Source organism: Dufourea novaeangliae, unplaced genomic scaffold (genome assembly GCF_001272555.1).
Source record: "Dufourea novaeangliae isolate 0120121106 unplaced genomic scaffold, ASM127255v1 scaffold228, whole genome shotgun sequence".
Taxonomy (NCBI): Eukaryota; Metazoa; Arthropoda; class Insecta; order Hymenoptera; family Halictidae; genus Dufourea; species Dufourea novaeangliae.
In genome coordinates, this window is record NW_015374150.1 from 2,869,873 (window position 1) to 2,886,658 (window position 16,786).

Consider the following 16,786-nt stretch of genomic DNA (forward strand, 5'->3'; position numbering starts at 1 on the left):
TATCGCGCGAGAGATAAAAGTCGCTTGCTTGTGAAAATTCTTTTTGTGGAACGATCGGTCGGTCCATCTCAGGCGCGCAGCATCGGCTTCCCGTCATTTCGTTGCGGCTCGTTACACGACAGAGAGACGCACGCCCTTACGAATGTGTTTTTTTTTTTTTTTTTTCGTGAAACATACCACGTGAAATCTCGACGGAAAGCTTTTGGTCGTGTCCCTTGTCGACGGGCCGGTCGTTCGCCCCCTCTATTTTCTACCACTGTGCTTCCTTTTCATTTTTCTTTGTACACACGTATCGTTTCGACTTTTCGAACATTCCAAAATGCTTGTTTCCCTCCTTTTTTTTTTGTCAATTTGTAGAGAGCCTTGTATTCGATTTAGAGCAAAATAAAGTCTAGAAAGGCAAGTACGCCGCGTTTGGTTGATCCTATTGACCCGGACGTATCACTCCTGTTCTCTCGTGGATTTTCAGGATGCGAGAAATACGCGTAGGAGGAAAAATAAGAAGACGATGACGCACGTGGAAGAAGATTCGTTTGGTATGAAAGGGTTACGTTTCCGTATACTGACTAGACTCGTTTTTCGCAGGTGGTTCCGGTCAGTCGACAGAGAAGATCGTCAAGGGGAAGACGAAACACCACGAAGAAGTTTTTCATCGGTGAAGATTATCGTTTAACCTCGCGACGAAGATGTATCATGGGGTATTAACTAGATTCACAATGGAAATCAAGTATTCCAGCGTCAGGGGGTTAACCGTGACCAGCGAAATCTCCACAGAAGATCAATCCTCCCCCAATTTTACTAACGCAAATATATCTTGAGTTCCAGGTCACCAGCATCTCCAAAAGCGACCATCAACCATCCACCAGAGGACCCCAAGGAACAGGCCAGGTACAGGAAAACGAAACTCCACCAATCAGTCCATCCGTGTCTTACAAGATCGCGTCATTAACGATCATCCCCGCAATCTCTCGATCCCGGGGATCCCCTCCGCCGCAAGGCAGCCATCGAGGAGATCCCCCCCAGCAATTAGAATCACCGACTAACCTCTCCACCCCCATTTGTTCAGAACGTAATCGTCTCCCCCAAAGTCGATCCTCATCATCCCCTCTTTTTGACATGCTCGATGTTGCTAAGCTTGAGAACTTGAATGTTTTTTCTTTTTTATCGCATGGCCCGCGCCGTTGTAAAGAGCAGTACCGTGTAAACTGAACAAAAAAAAACGAACGAACGAACCGTGTGTAGAGAAAGGCGGCAAGTGCCATAGCCACTAATCGATCCGTCGAAACCTCTGCTTCGATTGTTCCCAGGTTTCTTCGCGAGCCTAGGCTGGAATTCTGACGGGACCAGGCGGGTGTCACGCTCGTCAGCCAACGATGTCCCAGCGCCATTGACCCCCCAACGACGCGCCAGACTTCATTGCCCATCCAGACACACTGGTCGTAACGCTGGCAGCAATAACAACAACCGACCGATCGGAAGTATCTCCGGTTCGGGGCTGGATCGTCGTCACAATTGCTCCCGATGCGGTAAAAGCTACAAGAACGCGTACATACTGAAGCGACATTTGCTCTACGAGTGCGGCAAAGCGCCGTCGTTCAGCTGTCCCCATTGCGCGTTCAGCTCGAAGTACGAGAGGAACCTGAAGGCGCACATCAACCATCGCCACGTGGTCGCTCAGCCGCCTCAGTCGAACACAACCGTGAACCAGAGGGCCTGAAGGACGATGAACATCCCTACTGGCTCTGGGCAGAGGGGCAAACGAACGAGGCTCCGGGCGAGCAGGGAATCGGGGAAACGTTAGATCGCGGGTTTTTTTTTTGCTTTTCGGATTATTCGACCCTCGGCTGGTGTGGTCGTCACCGTTTGGTGTGTTTTATGTGCAGGTGGACTTTATATTTGAATTTGTTGGACGATTACTGGGGTGTTTTTCAGTGATTGTGGTTTCGGTTATGATTTTACCGTGCATGAATATTATTTGAGTACTTTTTCAGATTATTACGGTATGGAAATATGGTTGGATTGTAATTATATCTATGCAAAGATTAGAATAGAACGAGAGTACTTTGGATCGTATAGGTTAACACTTTGGGTATAGATTTATTTAAAAGAAATTTTGCATGTGGAACAGGTTTAATTATTTTTTTACAACTGATACAAAGGTGTTTTTCAGTGATTGTGGTTTCGGTTATGATTTTACCGTGCATGAATATTATTTGAGTACTTTTTCAGATTATTACGGTATGGAAATATGGTTGGATTGTAATTATATCTATGCAAAGATTAGAATAGAACGAGAGTACTTTGGATCGTATAGGTTAACACTTTGGGTACAGATTTATTTAAAAGAAATTTTGCATGTGGAACAGGTTTAATTATTTTTTTACAACTGATACAAGCTAATACAAGTAGTAGAGTTAGACTCGTTATCATGATTAGTCTGAATCGTCAAATGTACCCAAGGGGTTAATATTGTAAGGGAGTACGATTGTTGGTGTCGGAAAAGATGATTCTACGTATCGAAATACAACGAGAATCAAAAATGACGAAATTGTGTCCGAGGCTACGTTATCGAGCTAATGAGAATGAAAAATTAAGGTAAAAAACGCCTGGGACCAGGCAATCTGCGCACAAGCGGTAAACGCAGGGCACGATAGTGCAGACAAAAAGTCTTTCCCAGAAAAAAATTAATCTTTAACTTACGTGTTATACTTGCACTCCAGCTTGGACTATCTTCTTGTGATATTTCGTAAAAAAACACGCACGAAATGTTCCATGATATTAAACCCCGTCACTCGTTCAAATCCACATGAAAGACCGCAGTACACACACGGAATAAATACTAAATAAATTAATTTAAAACGATTTACAATTCACTACAATACATTAAATCGATACTATAAAGGAACACAGATGTTCGAGGAGTACTTCGCGACGACTAGATGTTTTCGTATAGACGAACGCTGTCGAACTAAGGAAACATTAACTCGAATCCTATGAAAAGGGCAGACAGGTAATAAAAATTTGTAAACAGCATCGCTTGTACGTAGGTTACCGATGTTTTTGACCTCGAATTTCGAAACAAATCCAACACAATGTCGTCATTCTTGATTTTCCTTTTGTTTTGATGTGAAGAAATATACCTTAAAGTTTCTGACTTCAATTGCCGAACACCCTGTAAATAGCATAGTAATGTTACTGTAGATTTACAAGAAACAATTTCTTAAATAGTTCGTCAGTTTCAGTAGAGTATGCATATGGATATGTTTTATATCCAACAGAAAACTTCGATAGAAAGATTTTAAATCTCGAAGAACAATGTAAATATCTTCTTGGGAAATTCCATAGCAGTCCATGCCAGCTGAGGGTTAAAAATAGGTAATTGGGTGAAATAACCCAGAAAGAAGTGGTTATGTGATTAATAGAATCCTCCATGGATTAATGCATAGACTTAAATATAATCGATTTATGATTAATAATCGAAAAAAACGTATATATTCGTTTATTTACATAAATTGAGCTGTAATATACATTTAGAAATATACAGAAATATTACTCGACACAATCATCCGTGGACAGAGCGTGCACTAATCCGTGGAGGACGATCTATTGTCATTTTCAGTGAGAAAACGACAGTTTCCGAGATACTTTGAATCGATACGCGGTGCGTACGATTGAACTTTCACAGAAGGTGAATTGTTACAAAATTCTGTTGACAATGTCTCTATCGTTAATTTTATTTTCATTTTTATTTTTTGTCCCCGTTTAAACTTGAGATTTCAATTAATTATCTAAAAAAGAACCGAAGAAAAAACGGTAAGAACCGTGTGTTCCTCGTTCACACGATACAAGACAGCCGCATTACATGTGACAATACATTTCCGTCATGCAGACACCCAGGTGTGAATCCACATTGCTTCTAGCTAAGCGTTGACAAACGCAGCAACGAGGATTAGAGAGTACTGAAAAAATACAAAAAAAAAAAACGTATACAATGTTCGAACAGTTGCGTCGTCGAGGCGCGAACCCGTTGTTGGATCCCGTTTAACCGTGTATAAAGGGGGAATGATATAAGACGTATTGTTGAATACTTTTGAAGGCTCGGGAAGAATGCCGGAAAAGCAAGGAACCGAGAAGATTAATTGTCGAGGTAGACGTCTTTAATATGCCAATTCTAATCGCCATAATATTTTTGTAATTGTTGATTATATTTAAAGAATACCTAAATCCAGAAACCATCTTGAACTAGTCGGGTTCTAAAGCTGTGACTTCATAAATGTGAGGTACAGGATATTGTCTAAATCCAATTTCAGACCTGAAGTTTTTAAAATTCTTTTAAAAGTACAAACATATTTGATTACAATTTTGTTTTTTTTATTATAACTCAAGTCGTACTTTGGTGAAGTGAGGTCGGAACTGACGGGTGAAAAGAAATGATTATCTTGAACTTGTATTTTTGTTTATTTCTATAATACGGAATAATAATTGCGTTATATAACACATAAGAATACAAGTATTAAACGTTTACTAAATAATAACAGAATATTTTGAAACGATAATCTAACAAAATAATAAAAAATAGAGTGGGATCAGGAAAAAGAACTACAACTTCGGTCAGATCCGACCCGGACCTTGCCGTTGAGGGTTAACAGTTACATTTTTTTTCGTGACTCCACTGGATAAATAACATTATCATCTGTAAAGATGTTTAATAAGGTGACGATGCTTTTCCGGATTTTTTTTCGAGTCCTCGGCCATATAACCAAATCGCCCAATTATTTTTGTACTAATTATAACCGGATGATGGACATTTCGCAAACAAAAACGCAGGAATTCCATCGCGGCGCCGTTGATCGAACCGATCGAGGACCAGACCGATGATCGTGGTCCAATGCAACGAAGATTGTTGAACGATTCGACGGACCACGGTGATCGGGCTGGATGGTTGCCAGGAATTGTCCTGGAACGATCTCGAGAAGGTGGAACGTCTCGATTCACACGGTGCGAGAGAAAAGGGTCGAAGTTCTCGGTGCAACGAAAAATCTCCGACAACCAGTAGCTATCCCGGTTCGAGCTCTCTAGTGTAGTAGATATTAAGTGACGTTCAGAGAATCTAGTCAGCCAAATGTCCCACGTTCCGTGACCGTATTTCTCCCGCGCGACGACTCGCGATAAACGAACAAACGATCGTTTGTGAACGATAACTTTCGAGTATCGTTGCCTTTTAAACTGTTTCGACGAGTGAAACAGGGCCGTTGGAGTTAGAAACGTTAGGATAACTTTATCTTAGTCAGGGGTAATTTTGTTCGAAAGTTGAAAAACGATCGTTTTCGATTTTGCAGCTCTGGAAATTGTGAAATTAACCCTTTGAACTCCACTGGCACCTCTGCGGCGCCATCACAGAATACAAGTAAGTTGTGTTTATTACAGTGCAGACTGAATACTGATGAATGTGATTGTGAAAATTGAAAATGATCATTTTCTGTTATTTTATGACAAAGTTACCTTTGTCTGAGACAAAGTTACCCCAACTTACGGTTCCCAGAAATGGTCGCCGATCGTTCCGCGCGGAAGCGGTAGTCACGGTTATTTTTGTCGGAGATTGTGCGTGTAGTGTTTGAGGATCGACGAAGTAGTCGAACGAATTCATGATTAGAGACAGCGATGTTAATTAACGCGACAACAAACGGAAGAATATCGACGATTGTTACGAAGAAAAGTGGTTCTCGTTGATTCGTTCGACAACTTCGATCTGGTTCCTTTCGTCTGAAGTAGAGTCGTCTAGTTTAGAGAAAGGCCTAAGTAGGCCGCTACCTAACATAGAATACCCAAGATAGAGAGTATATTTGAATAAAAAAAAAATATATATTATATATATATATAGATTATACATATACATAGACGTATACATATTGCATAGTAACTTTACAGTGATTGTAAATTGTAAATCGTATACAGCGCTGTTGAAACAGAAACATGTCTTTCCACGCGGCTTGGCCGGCCCAATGGATTCGTCTGGCTCGGATCTCTTGTCGCGCGTGGATCTTTGTGATAATGTTCGATCGTTCGTAACGGTGAAATGACGGTACTGTTGACGAGAACATTTTTTTTTTTTTTTAGTTAGTACAGAATAATAAGTATATAAGTCTGGTCGATGTAGAGGAGATATTATTAATATTAGATTCGTTGCACGTGAAATACGACTGATTGCACTTGAATGAAAATTATTAACAAATGTCACTTACTTGTGCGTTTAGAATGAATTCTTGGAATTCAGAAGTTCGTAAAATTTCGGAAGATTCTGGAAATTGTGTTAGAATAGTTTTAGAATCAGCGTTTGAGCTTATAATTTTAAATGAAATATAGAAGTACGTATATTAGAAATTTCATTTAAGATTCCGACGATGATTGTTGTTCAGCAAAGTGATAAGGTGTTTTCAATGAAGAATTGGAAATTCCAACGGTACATATGTGCAATAACCAGCATTTTCAGATGAAAAAACACCCATCGACCTCGCGATACTTCCTTTTACAGATCGAGGGGACAATACGAGTGACACATATTACGATCCTCGCGACAAATTTCTCTCTACCACGAGCTTCCTAACGAGACCCAACGAATTCGAGATGAACCTCGATTAAGGACCAAAGACTCGACGAAGAATCGCTCCGTAAAGGAATTCTAGTCGGAAACCCGAGCCTCGGCGACGATCCTTGCACCGGCCAAGCGCAAATCAAGCGAAGAAGCGTATCGATTGATTACCATAGAGGCGTTGAATCTCGTATTTATCCCCGTAGTAATTTAGGCGAATTTTACCAACAAAAACAGAAAAACGAACAAAAAAAAAAACACACTTTCCAGTTTCTCTATCTTCCACTCTTTTTCTCTGTCTCGCTCTGTCTCCCTCGGGGCGTTCCTCGTGTCCCACCTTTACCTTGAGGGTATTTTAAAACCCTTTTTACCCTTTAAGAGTTCTTCAATCTTTAATCTTGAGAGTTTGTTCGATCGAACCTTCATAAGCTAAATCTAGATGTTGCTACACACGACGATATCACCGCTTTTTCTTTCTTCGGTGATCGTCGGATAAATGGTTTATCTCTCTCTCTCTCTCTCTCTCTCTCTCTCTCTCTCTCTCTCTCTCTCTCACGGCTATTCTCTCACTCGAACTTATACACCTGTCTTTTTCGTGGTCAGAGATTACTCGATTGTCTTGACGATATGTTTCTCAGTGGACGATATCGATTGTACATTTGTCGATCACATTTTTCGGGGGATCGATAGACATGGAATCTGAACATTTTCGATATTTTCTTCGACAGGTCGATCATCGTTTCGTAGAAACAGGTCGATGTGATCTTCGTAACTAAACTGTGAACCTCTCAGCTTCTACGTGCTCGTCCTTGTTGATCTTGAATAATTTTAACACGTCGACAGCCATGTCTAACGAAAATTCTCAAACGGTAGAAACTTCTTCTTATAAAGAAGCAAACATCACCGTGGCGGTAGTTATTCCTTTAATTTAGTTAAGTTACATGAATCCTAGATAAACTTACGATACTCAATACTGTATACCCTATGAATTAATTTTAAGTTCTAGTCATCTCTGGTTATGGTAAAAGATCACATTTGTGTTTCTGTAAGTAAAGAATCAGAATTTATTAAGATAGACAGTTACCCTGTCGAAAAACATACAAGAAATCCTCGATGAGTGTTCGAACGCTCCTCGGCACTGAACATTAAATATTTCATAAACTAATGGCCATACGCGACTGAAACGAATATCATTGGCTTCAGAATTACAAGCTCTAACACTGTACTGAAGCTCATTAAAAAGTCAGCGTTACACCTAAAGGCCTCTTCTTGTAAGTCTCGAGGGGCCATCGAACACTCATCGAGGTTTTATTGTATCCTCCGTTCTGTCGCTTTCTCATCGCAGAAATGTGCACAGTGTGGGCGAAAAGTTCTGTCAGACAGACGATATACTATCGTTAACTTGCTCTCTATACATATAGACAATACGAGCGGTCGACGTGTTAAGAAACGAATCCCGTGATGAACATAGAACCGAATGGCGTATTCGGTGCCGAACGCCAGGCCTCTTCAGTTTCTTCGCGAGCTTCTTTGTGCCAAAGAATTCGATGCCATTTTTGTAAAGACGACTCCACCCCATCCCCCCTCCCCCAACGAGTCGACTCCATGTGCCTAAAATGTGATCCGAGTCGCTACTGTTATCAGTGTGAACTGAATGTTATTGTTATAATATCGATGTCGCGTTTTTCATATCCGTTTTTTCGACACGCAAAATTATTTTTAGAGCGCAAGAGACCTTTTAGCGTTGCCGAGCGACACGTACATACACACAGACACGCAGAATCGTTTGTCCGATCGGTCCCCGTGTGCTGGATCGCCCCGTTTTTAGGTCGATCCCCCTCCCACCCCTGCGAGAATCGCAAAAGGGGGGTAAGTTTGTCTTCCAACGAGGGAACTCGACGAACGATCGCGAATGAAAACATATGTAAACCGTATCTCGAGAGAGTGAGAGGGCTGCGTTCGCCCGGATCCAGTGGATCGATCGATCGATCTATCGTTTACGTTCACGGTCGAAGAAAGGTCACGATTTTAGCACGCGGATGATGAAGAATATACAGAAGCGCCAAAGACTGAACACAAACACTCGTACGAAGTGAGAGGTATACACTTATTTAATTAAAAAAAAAAAAAAAAAAAAAAGAAAAGTTAGTAGAGCGACCGGAAGTCGGTTTGTCTGTGACTTCCGTTCGCGACGTAGAATGTTACATTAAACTAAATTTGGGGTTTGAAGGAACATGTGGCGGTGCTGGAAAACGGTTTCGTTAGATTTATTCGGTGAAGTGATCGTAGATATTATACACTGCCTGGCATAACCAGAAAACTACCTTCAAATTTTTAATTCTTGTGTACTTGTGATTAAAATAAAAACGAAACATTTTTTTTTCTCTAGGGATTACAATCTATCCTTTTCTGGGGAAATATTATTTCTCAACGCGATTTCAGACATGTCATAGTATATATACAGGGCGTCCCGGAAAAATGAAACAATTCGCATCATGCATATCCCTCGTGCAAATAGAAATCGAAAAGTCATTTACCGTTTTGTAATCGGAAGCTCCGTTTCCGAGATATTAACAGTTAATCGAACTCCAATCAGCTGAATGGCCTGCGCTTACGGTAAGGACGTAAACGGTAAAAACGGTAAAGGACTTTTCGATTTGCATTTGCATGAGGACCATGCATGTTGTGGATTGTACCATTTTTCCGGGACACCGTGTATATATGATATACATAATTTGTTCGTATTTCTTTTATCCGCAATAAATAAGAATTGAACATTTTATGCTGGTTTTAAAGTTACGCCACGCGCTATAGATTCCTGTGTAATTGGAAATGGAGGTATTTTGTGTAAAAATTTCGGAGAACAGGAATTGTCTGTGGTAAATTCTTTCGCTTATGGGAATTTCAAGAATTAAAATGATCGTGGTTTAGATCGGAGATATTTTAAGGACTAAGAAAGTATTTCGGGAGTTGTTTTATTTAAAGGAGCATACATCGAATAGATCCAATTGAAATTTTTTTTTGGCGCGCTTCCGTTGTTTTTCGCAACCTTTGTGCCAATATAAGCGAGGCTGGCTAATGCAATACTCGAGTCGTCGTTCGCGACAGCGGATGGCTGCACACCAAATGCCTATAGAATTATTTTGAAGCCAATTTATACGTAAGACACACGCGTGTTCGTCTTGTACGCGTGTGTAGAGAATAATATACCGTGTGTACCCTCGTAACGATTCCATCAGAATCTTTTCAGCATCCCACAAATATTCCACTTTCGAGATATTCTCGAGGTTTCTTCCATCTGCAGAATGGAATATCGATATTCAATTTACGGATAAAAATCGAGACTTCCTTTCGGAGAAATTTTTTTTTTCTTTCATTAATTTCAAGATCTCAAGCAAGAAATGTATCTACGCACGCGTACACGCGAATACACAAGACGACACCCACGTAGAATCATGTATGTAAATAAAAATAACGGTTATATAGTTGCGTAACGTGACGTAGGAAAACCGACGATTCCTCGAATCGTTGCGAGAGAAATGGGAGACGAATGAAACCGAATGCTCGAACATCCAAGCCAAAAAGAAAGGAATACCTCTTGCTTTTAAGGAGATCGATGATAATAATTAGCACGTAAGCGTTTGTCACCTTTTCTTTTTGTCTCTCTCCTTTATAGAGATCCCCAGAGTGGTATACAGGTGACGATTGATAGTCCTGAGGATGGATCAATATCGTATTGGAGAGAGGCAGAGAGATAGAAGGGGGAAAAAATACTATAATTGCATAATATTTATTGTTCATCCAGGTAAACGCCGTGTGAGAAATGTACATTTAACAGGAAGGATCAGGGGGGCGATTTCAACGAGTTTCGCGTGTCCATTGCGACACGAGCGTTAATATAATATATTCTTTATGGGTTTATGATTTTTGTTTTTGCGAATTTCGAATTACGATTACCATTGTGAGTGTATCACTGATAACCATTGTGTTAGCGAGGATACTCGACGAATAATAAAGAATTGAATTTAATTATTCAGCAACGATCTGTTCACCTCGACCTTTGGTTTCTTTTTTTTTTCTTTTTCTTATCGTTTTCCGTGTATATGTACGAAATACTTTATGTAATCGTTTCATCGATAGCACGTTAAAGTAAATCATTTTCGGGGGCGTGTCCTTCGACTATTCAAGAGAAACTTTTACAACAACCGGCGTGCGTACGGAAAATTAGTTTAATCTCGTACTGACACCTCCTTCGTTTCTTCTTTTTCAGGTCGCTTCGTCTGCCACTGTGGGCGTCGTTTCAAGTACAAGTTCTCGATGATATGCCACCAGCGGGGCGAGTGCGGGATGGAGTATCACTGTCAGAAATGCACGTTCAGTACCAACAAATTGCATGTCTGGCTGAACCATGTTAAGAAACTGAACTGCACGCCTTAAGAAGAGGATTCTCGTTGGAACTACTTGTGAATCCACGTCAGCCAACTATTACTTTCTATACACATCGAACGCAACCACACGCCGAACGAAATGTTTATTTTTTCCACAGAAAACATTATATACGATGTTAAGTCTACAAACTTGTAATCGTGTTGAAATCGTCGTTGTTTCAAAATAACATGGTTGTAACGATAATAATTCCCTCGACTATAATTTACACACATCCGATTACAAATCTCCGTCCTCCAAATTGATAATTCTTCTACTTAAAGTATCGTCGGTAAACAAGACATTTTGATATTCCAAGTGCAACATGTTCCCCTTTGATTCAGTTGGCAAATACGAATTCGTATTGCGTTCGTCACGTTCCAGAGAACCATCGATGTACTTCGTAAACCGCAAAACTAACACACGAACGAAATAGTGCCAGCCACGATTCCAACCCTGTAAATATAAATAAATTCCTGTTCAAGAAGAAAGAAGAACATGTTAACTCGAGACCACGTGACAATGAACAACGTCGACAGCGTTTAACCGGGACCAACCGATTTCTGATTTCAGACGAGCTGGCCCTGTTCCACGCGAAAGACGAGAGATTTCTGTTGGACGGCTACGATCTTTCGACTGGCCTGTCCATTAACCTGAAGAAGCACGTATGCAGCTGCGGGAAAATCTACAGCCAGAAGAGCTCCTTGGATCGACATCTACGATACGAGTGCGGAAAGATGCCGAACGTGCCCTGTCCCCAATGCGGGAAAATGTTCAAGCACAAGCACCACGTGACCCAGCACTTGAAAAGCTGTCGACTGAAAGATCCACGGAACCCAGACTTTTCGAACTGTTGAACCCAGTGATCGAACAAAAAAAAAAAAGACTTTATTCCGGTTTTTTGTTAAAAACATTTAGGTCTCTCAAGGGAAGGACCCCAACTGTACCACTTCGATTTTATCGATCTTTTGTAGACTGATAGAATACATGTTTCTAATGATATGTGTGAAATATTAGCCGTAGTTACTTGATAGTTTTGAAGGTATAACTAATTAAATTTACATTTCTAGTTATACAATGGACTCTTACGATATTGCCACGGTCGGAGCTGTAGTGTCTCATGTGGCAATATGCCAAGTGGCAATATCGTTAGAGTTCACTGTACCTATATCTACTATCAATATAGGTGTCTGTTTTTTTTATGGCTTCCATACGTATGTAACTTTTAATTATACCTTCAAAACTATCAAGTAACTGTGGTTAATATTTCACACATGTTATTAGAAATATGTATCCTATCATCATACAAACAATCGATAAGATCGAAGTGGTACAATTGGGGTCCTCCCCTTGTCTGTGTAGCTTCATGGACCTAGGAACGTGTGTACGGTCTTCCCCATAAGCAATTCCACATTTTCTACCTTTCCACGCGATTTTCGGTTGTTGCTCAAGAAAGCTAATTCTCAGACCAACGTGAGTTCGAAAAGTTTTCAATCTTTCTTTTCACATTGATCTTGTCTCCGTCAGTTTCAGATACAATTCGCCTGGAAAGGTCTGCGTAGAAAACAGTCTTGTACACGCCGAAGCTCATAGATCGAAACAAAAAACGGTTTCTAAGACTGAACATTCCCTCACCTTGCGAAACCGCAGACAGAATCCCCTAATTTTCGATCATTTCACGACGAACGAAACGGAGTGTATTATTTTTGTAATTTATTGACTCGGACGGGTCAGCGTCTGTTTTACTCTAGATAGAAAAATAAATTCGTATGTATCGAGTATAAGCTGGACGAACAATCTTTTCGACACATCAGCTAAACTAGAGAAGAATCTGGTCGAACATGTTAGATCCTTCTTTCTAGACTAAAATCTTTCGTCTATGAACGTTAAAAGTATACGAATCCATGCGTGTAGTTCCAGTCTTCAAACCATGTTTCTGCTTCCACCGTTTTCCAGATCCAGCTGGTCGGCCATATTACCATCGATCCCAGCCGATACCCCGTCAAGAGGCCGATGATCAACGTGTCGCCGAGAGGCGATTCTACTGCGACAATTGCGGGAAATCGTACAAATGGAAGGAGTCGTTGTTCAAGCACAAACGGGTCGAGTGCGGAAAGTTGCCGCAATTCTCGTGCGAGGTCTGCGGATATCGATTCATGCACAAGCATCACTTGATCAAACACATGACCTCGATCCATCAATTGGCCCCGGCCACTGGGGCCGTAATGTTAGCGTATCAATGAAAACGTTGATTCGGCTGGAAGCTTTATACCCGGTCGAGATTAAATTGTCGATCGATCGTGTCTGACCCGAAACGTGTTGGCTGTAACATTCTCGAATAAAATTGTACCATCACACACACACACATCAGGTGAACGCGTTTCTGAGAAAACCGTCAATTCGTTGAACTCTTCAGATTCCGTAGACCAGTGAATGTTTTTCTTGGCACATTTTTCATTTGTTTTTTTTTTTCTGTTCGTTTTTCTTTCTTCCGTTCGATTCTCGGTTTCAGGCCTCGAGCAGAACAGTGAACCTTAGGGAAGAATGTTTCTAATTTAATACTCGTCTCGTTTTCAGGTTGCCTGAAGCACTTGCTGGCGAAGAGGACATTCGGGTGCACGAATTGCGGCAAGCAGTACGCCAGACGCGATTCCTTGTACAAGCACACGCATTACGAGTGCGGAACGGAACCGAGGTTCGGCTGCACCGTGTGCGGTAGAAGATTCAAGCGGAAACATCATCTGACGTACCATGTGACGAACATGCACAAGACCGCTCCGAAATGATCCGACTGAATAATCGACACTGTGCGAATCATGTATGCTTCTGTGACAATGTGTAGATGAGTAATTGTTTTCGGTAAGGATCTGTACAGACTGCAGACACATCGATGGATTCAGATCGACATCTGAATTTTCATGGACATGTTTCTGTACTGACCCCGAAGATGATCGATGATGTTCATGTTTTAATTCCGATGAAGGAATCTTCTGGTCCATCTGCACGTTAAAATTGTTGGGGTTAGTGTCGACGGGCTCCGGGTAACGCCACCCCTAGAGTCTTTTCGAAGGCCAGACACTAAATCGGAGGGGGATACCGAAATTCCCCTCCCCCGGGTGACAATGTGCTACTAATCACTAATCACTAGACTCGATGGGAATCATTATATACGACCGTTTACCTGGCTTCTTCTTCGTCTGTATTTGTTCGTCGTATCTTTTAAATCGTATGTGCCATAGGGGTGTGCGAGTACTCGAATTATTCGAGTAACTCGAAATTCGAATCAAATAATGATCGGTCGTTAGAGTTCTTCAAGCTACTTGAAATCGACGAACTATTCGAAAAAAGGGCGAGCTACTTGAAGACTCAAACGGTTCGAATATTCAAACGCTCGTAAGACTTTGATTTACTTGAATATGATTTTTCAGCTCGAAAATTGTTGAATTACTCGAATATTTAGCTATTTACTATCAAATACTCATCTAACTGTAAGGGAGAGAAATATAAGGGTCTAATTTAAAACTTGTGATTTATTTTCATGTCGAAAATTTTCGAGCTGAAAATTTATTTCCAAGTAAATCGAAATCTTTACGAGCACTCGGATATTCGAGCCTTTTGAGTTTCTCAAGTAGCTCGCATTTTTTTCAAACAGTTCGTTGATTTCAAGTACCTCGGAAAATTCAAACGCTCGACTCGACTCGAGCAATCGAACCGAGTTCGGCTCAGCTTGTAAATTACGAGTACTCGCACACCCCTAGTCTGCCATATTTACCTAATCTGACGTGCTTGGTATCTTCTGAAGCTATTCATCCCATTCGACAAATGGAAAATGCGTGGATATGTGCCTAAAATGAGTCAAGAGACCTTCCTCGGTAGATCCACTAACATATTCACCCATTTTTCATCCGAGTTTACACTGTTCCCATTTTGCAGAGGATGACCAAATACGTGAATGTGTACCAGATATCGGACATCGGTTTATTAAATATTTCATGTAAAGAAAACAATGGGTTCAGCATATCTAACACGATTAATAAATCGAGCGCCAAGTGTTTCACAGCCGATCCTCGAGCATCGAACGACACTGACGCAGCTTCCTTTCTCGGTGTTTTTTAGCCTATCGGAGGAAGAAGAACGTCCAGGTCGATTCGATCCGCCCGAAACCGTTCGTCTGTCACCTGTGCGGCAAGACTTACGCGTGGAAAGACTCTCTGACGCGACACCTGCGACTGGAGTGCGGAGTACCGCCTGGGTTCGTCTGCATACCTTGCGGGAGAACGTTCAAACAACGGTGTAACTTTCAGAGGCACTTGGCCAGCTTCCACGGACGAAATACTACATCGAGATTATAATATATTCTACAAGACAGGAAAGATCTATAGTTCGATCTGGAAATCGAACGATCTCTCGAAGAAACGAGGACCGTCTGCAGAATGCTGAGGAATCGCGAGAGAACGGAAAGGAAGACTGTAAAATAATTGTTGCAAAGGATTGGAAGAATCTGTACAATGATCTGAAATCCCAAAAACTTACGAAATAAATTCTATTCGAGCCTTTCAATATTCGATTCTAAATGTGGACTGAATTTCTTTTAGTGTAGTTTGCGTAGGAACCGATTCGAAAGACTTCTGTAAGAAGTATGTCTAGCGATGACAGGTAAAACGTTAAGTGTTATTTACCATTTCGAGTTTTCCTTAAGAAGATATTATCCTCGATTATTTGTATCGCGATGTACAGAATGATTTGTGTTTGCTCGTTTTAAGGAACCCTTAAAAGTAAACCTTTCTGCCAGATCCCTTTCTTCGATCCCTCCGTTTTGTTTCTTTTCTCGATAGTCGATCGACACGATGGAACCCTGACTGGCCGACTTCCGGCTTCTGTTTCCGTTACAGGGTTCGAGAGGCAGAGGAAGTTCGAGTACTACCATCGGAAGCCGTATTCGTGCCACTCGTGCTGGAGATCGTACACGCGGAAGGACACGCTGCGTCGGCACGTGCGGGTCGAGTGCGGGAAAAATCCTCAGTACATCTGTTACGTCTGCAAGAAAGGCTTCAAACAGAAATCGAACTTCCGACGGCACAGCGAGTGCGTCCATGGCGTGAAGATTTGAAAGCTCCACGACAAAAGTCGCCCTCCGAAACGTTCGAATTTATTATACGAATTCTTCGAGACAGACTCGCGGAGTTTCCTGTTTCTTTTTTCTTGCCATTCAGTGATCGTTAAAGGAAGTTCTTCGAACGAATTAGGCTATTAATTTTCGTGTTTTTTTTTTTCTTTTTTTTTTACAGAATGAATGAATCAATGGTACGAGAGACATCGCGAGTCCCTCGAAGAATCGAACACGAGCTAACGCTGTCCTTGAAAAAAAAAAGAACAAAATAATAAAATATCAGAAGTAACACGCAGATCGCTGTCGGCGACATTTTGTTATTTCTTTTTATACTCCCGATATCGTCACCCGAAGATCCAGCGTCATCACCTGAAGATTCGACCGAAAAAAAAAGCTTATCCAGCACCTCTTCGCTATTCAGGAGTATTACACAACCGTATTCGCTCCTCGAATCCGTCATTCTATCGTTCTGTAGAATATCTTCTTTCGAACACTGTCGCACATCTTAGACCACTATCTGTGTACCAAAAACGTTCACACCCGCGATTCGATGCGCTGTAGGGCCTCCGTTTATCCGAACGAAACTTCCACAAATGAGAAAATCAATAGTTCGTACTATTCTTAATAATTACCATTCACGAAATAACAATCGTTCTAGCCAC

The 16,786-nt window shown here is 41.2% G+C and overlaps 1 protein-coding gene across 1 annotated transcript; it reads left to right on the forward strand.

Annotated features, from left to right (window-relative positions):
* Positions 1-4,107: 4,107 nt before the first annotated feature.
* LOC107191537 (zinc finger protein 2-like) lies at positions 4,108-13,800 on the forward strand. The gene is made up of 5 exons (XM_015580599.1): positions 4,108-4,147; positions 11,588-11,827; positions 12,971-13,241; positions 13,431-13,435; positions 13,592-13,800. Exons 1-5 carry the CDS (start codon positions 4,108-4,110, stop codon positions 13,798-13,800), a joined length of 765 nt encoding a protein of 254 aa, XP_015436085.1.
* Positions 13,801-16,786: the final 2,986 nt, after the last annotated feature.

Bases quoted from the DNA above. Each gene is read 5' to 3' on its own strand.
- LOC107191537 (XM_015580599.1), top strand. From the start codon at position 4,108: ATGCCGGAAAAGCAAGGAACCGAGAAGATTAATTGTCGAG. The intron at 4,148-11,587 runs GTAGACGTCTTT...TTCTGATTTCAG, and splicing joins CGAGAAGATTAATTGTCGAG to ACGAGCTGGCCCTGTTCCAC. The intron at 11,828-12,970 runs GTCGACTGAAAG...ACCGTTTTCCAG, and splicing joins GACCCAGCACTTGAAAAGCT to ATCCAGCTGGTCGGCCATAT.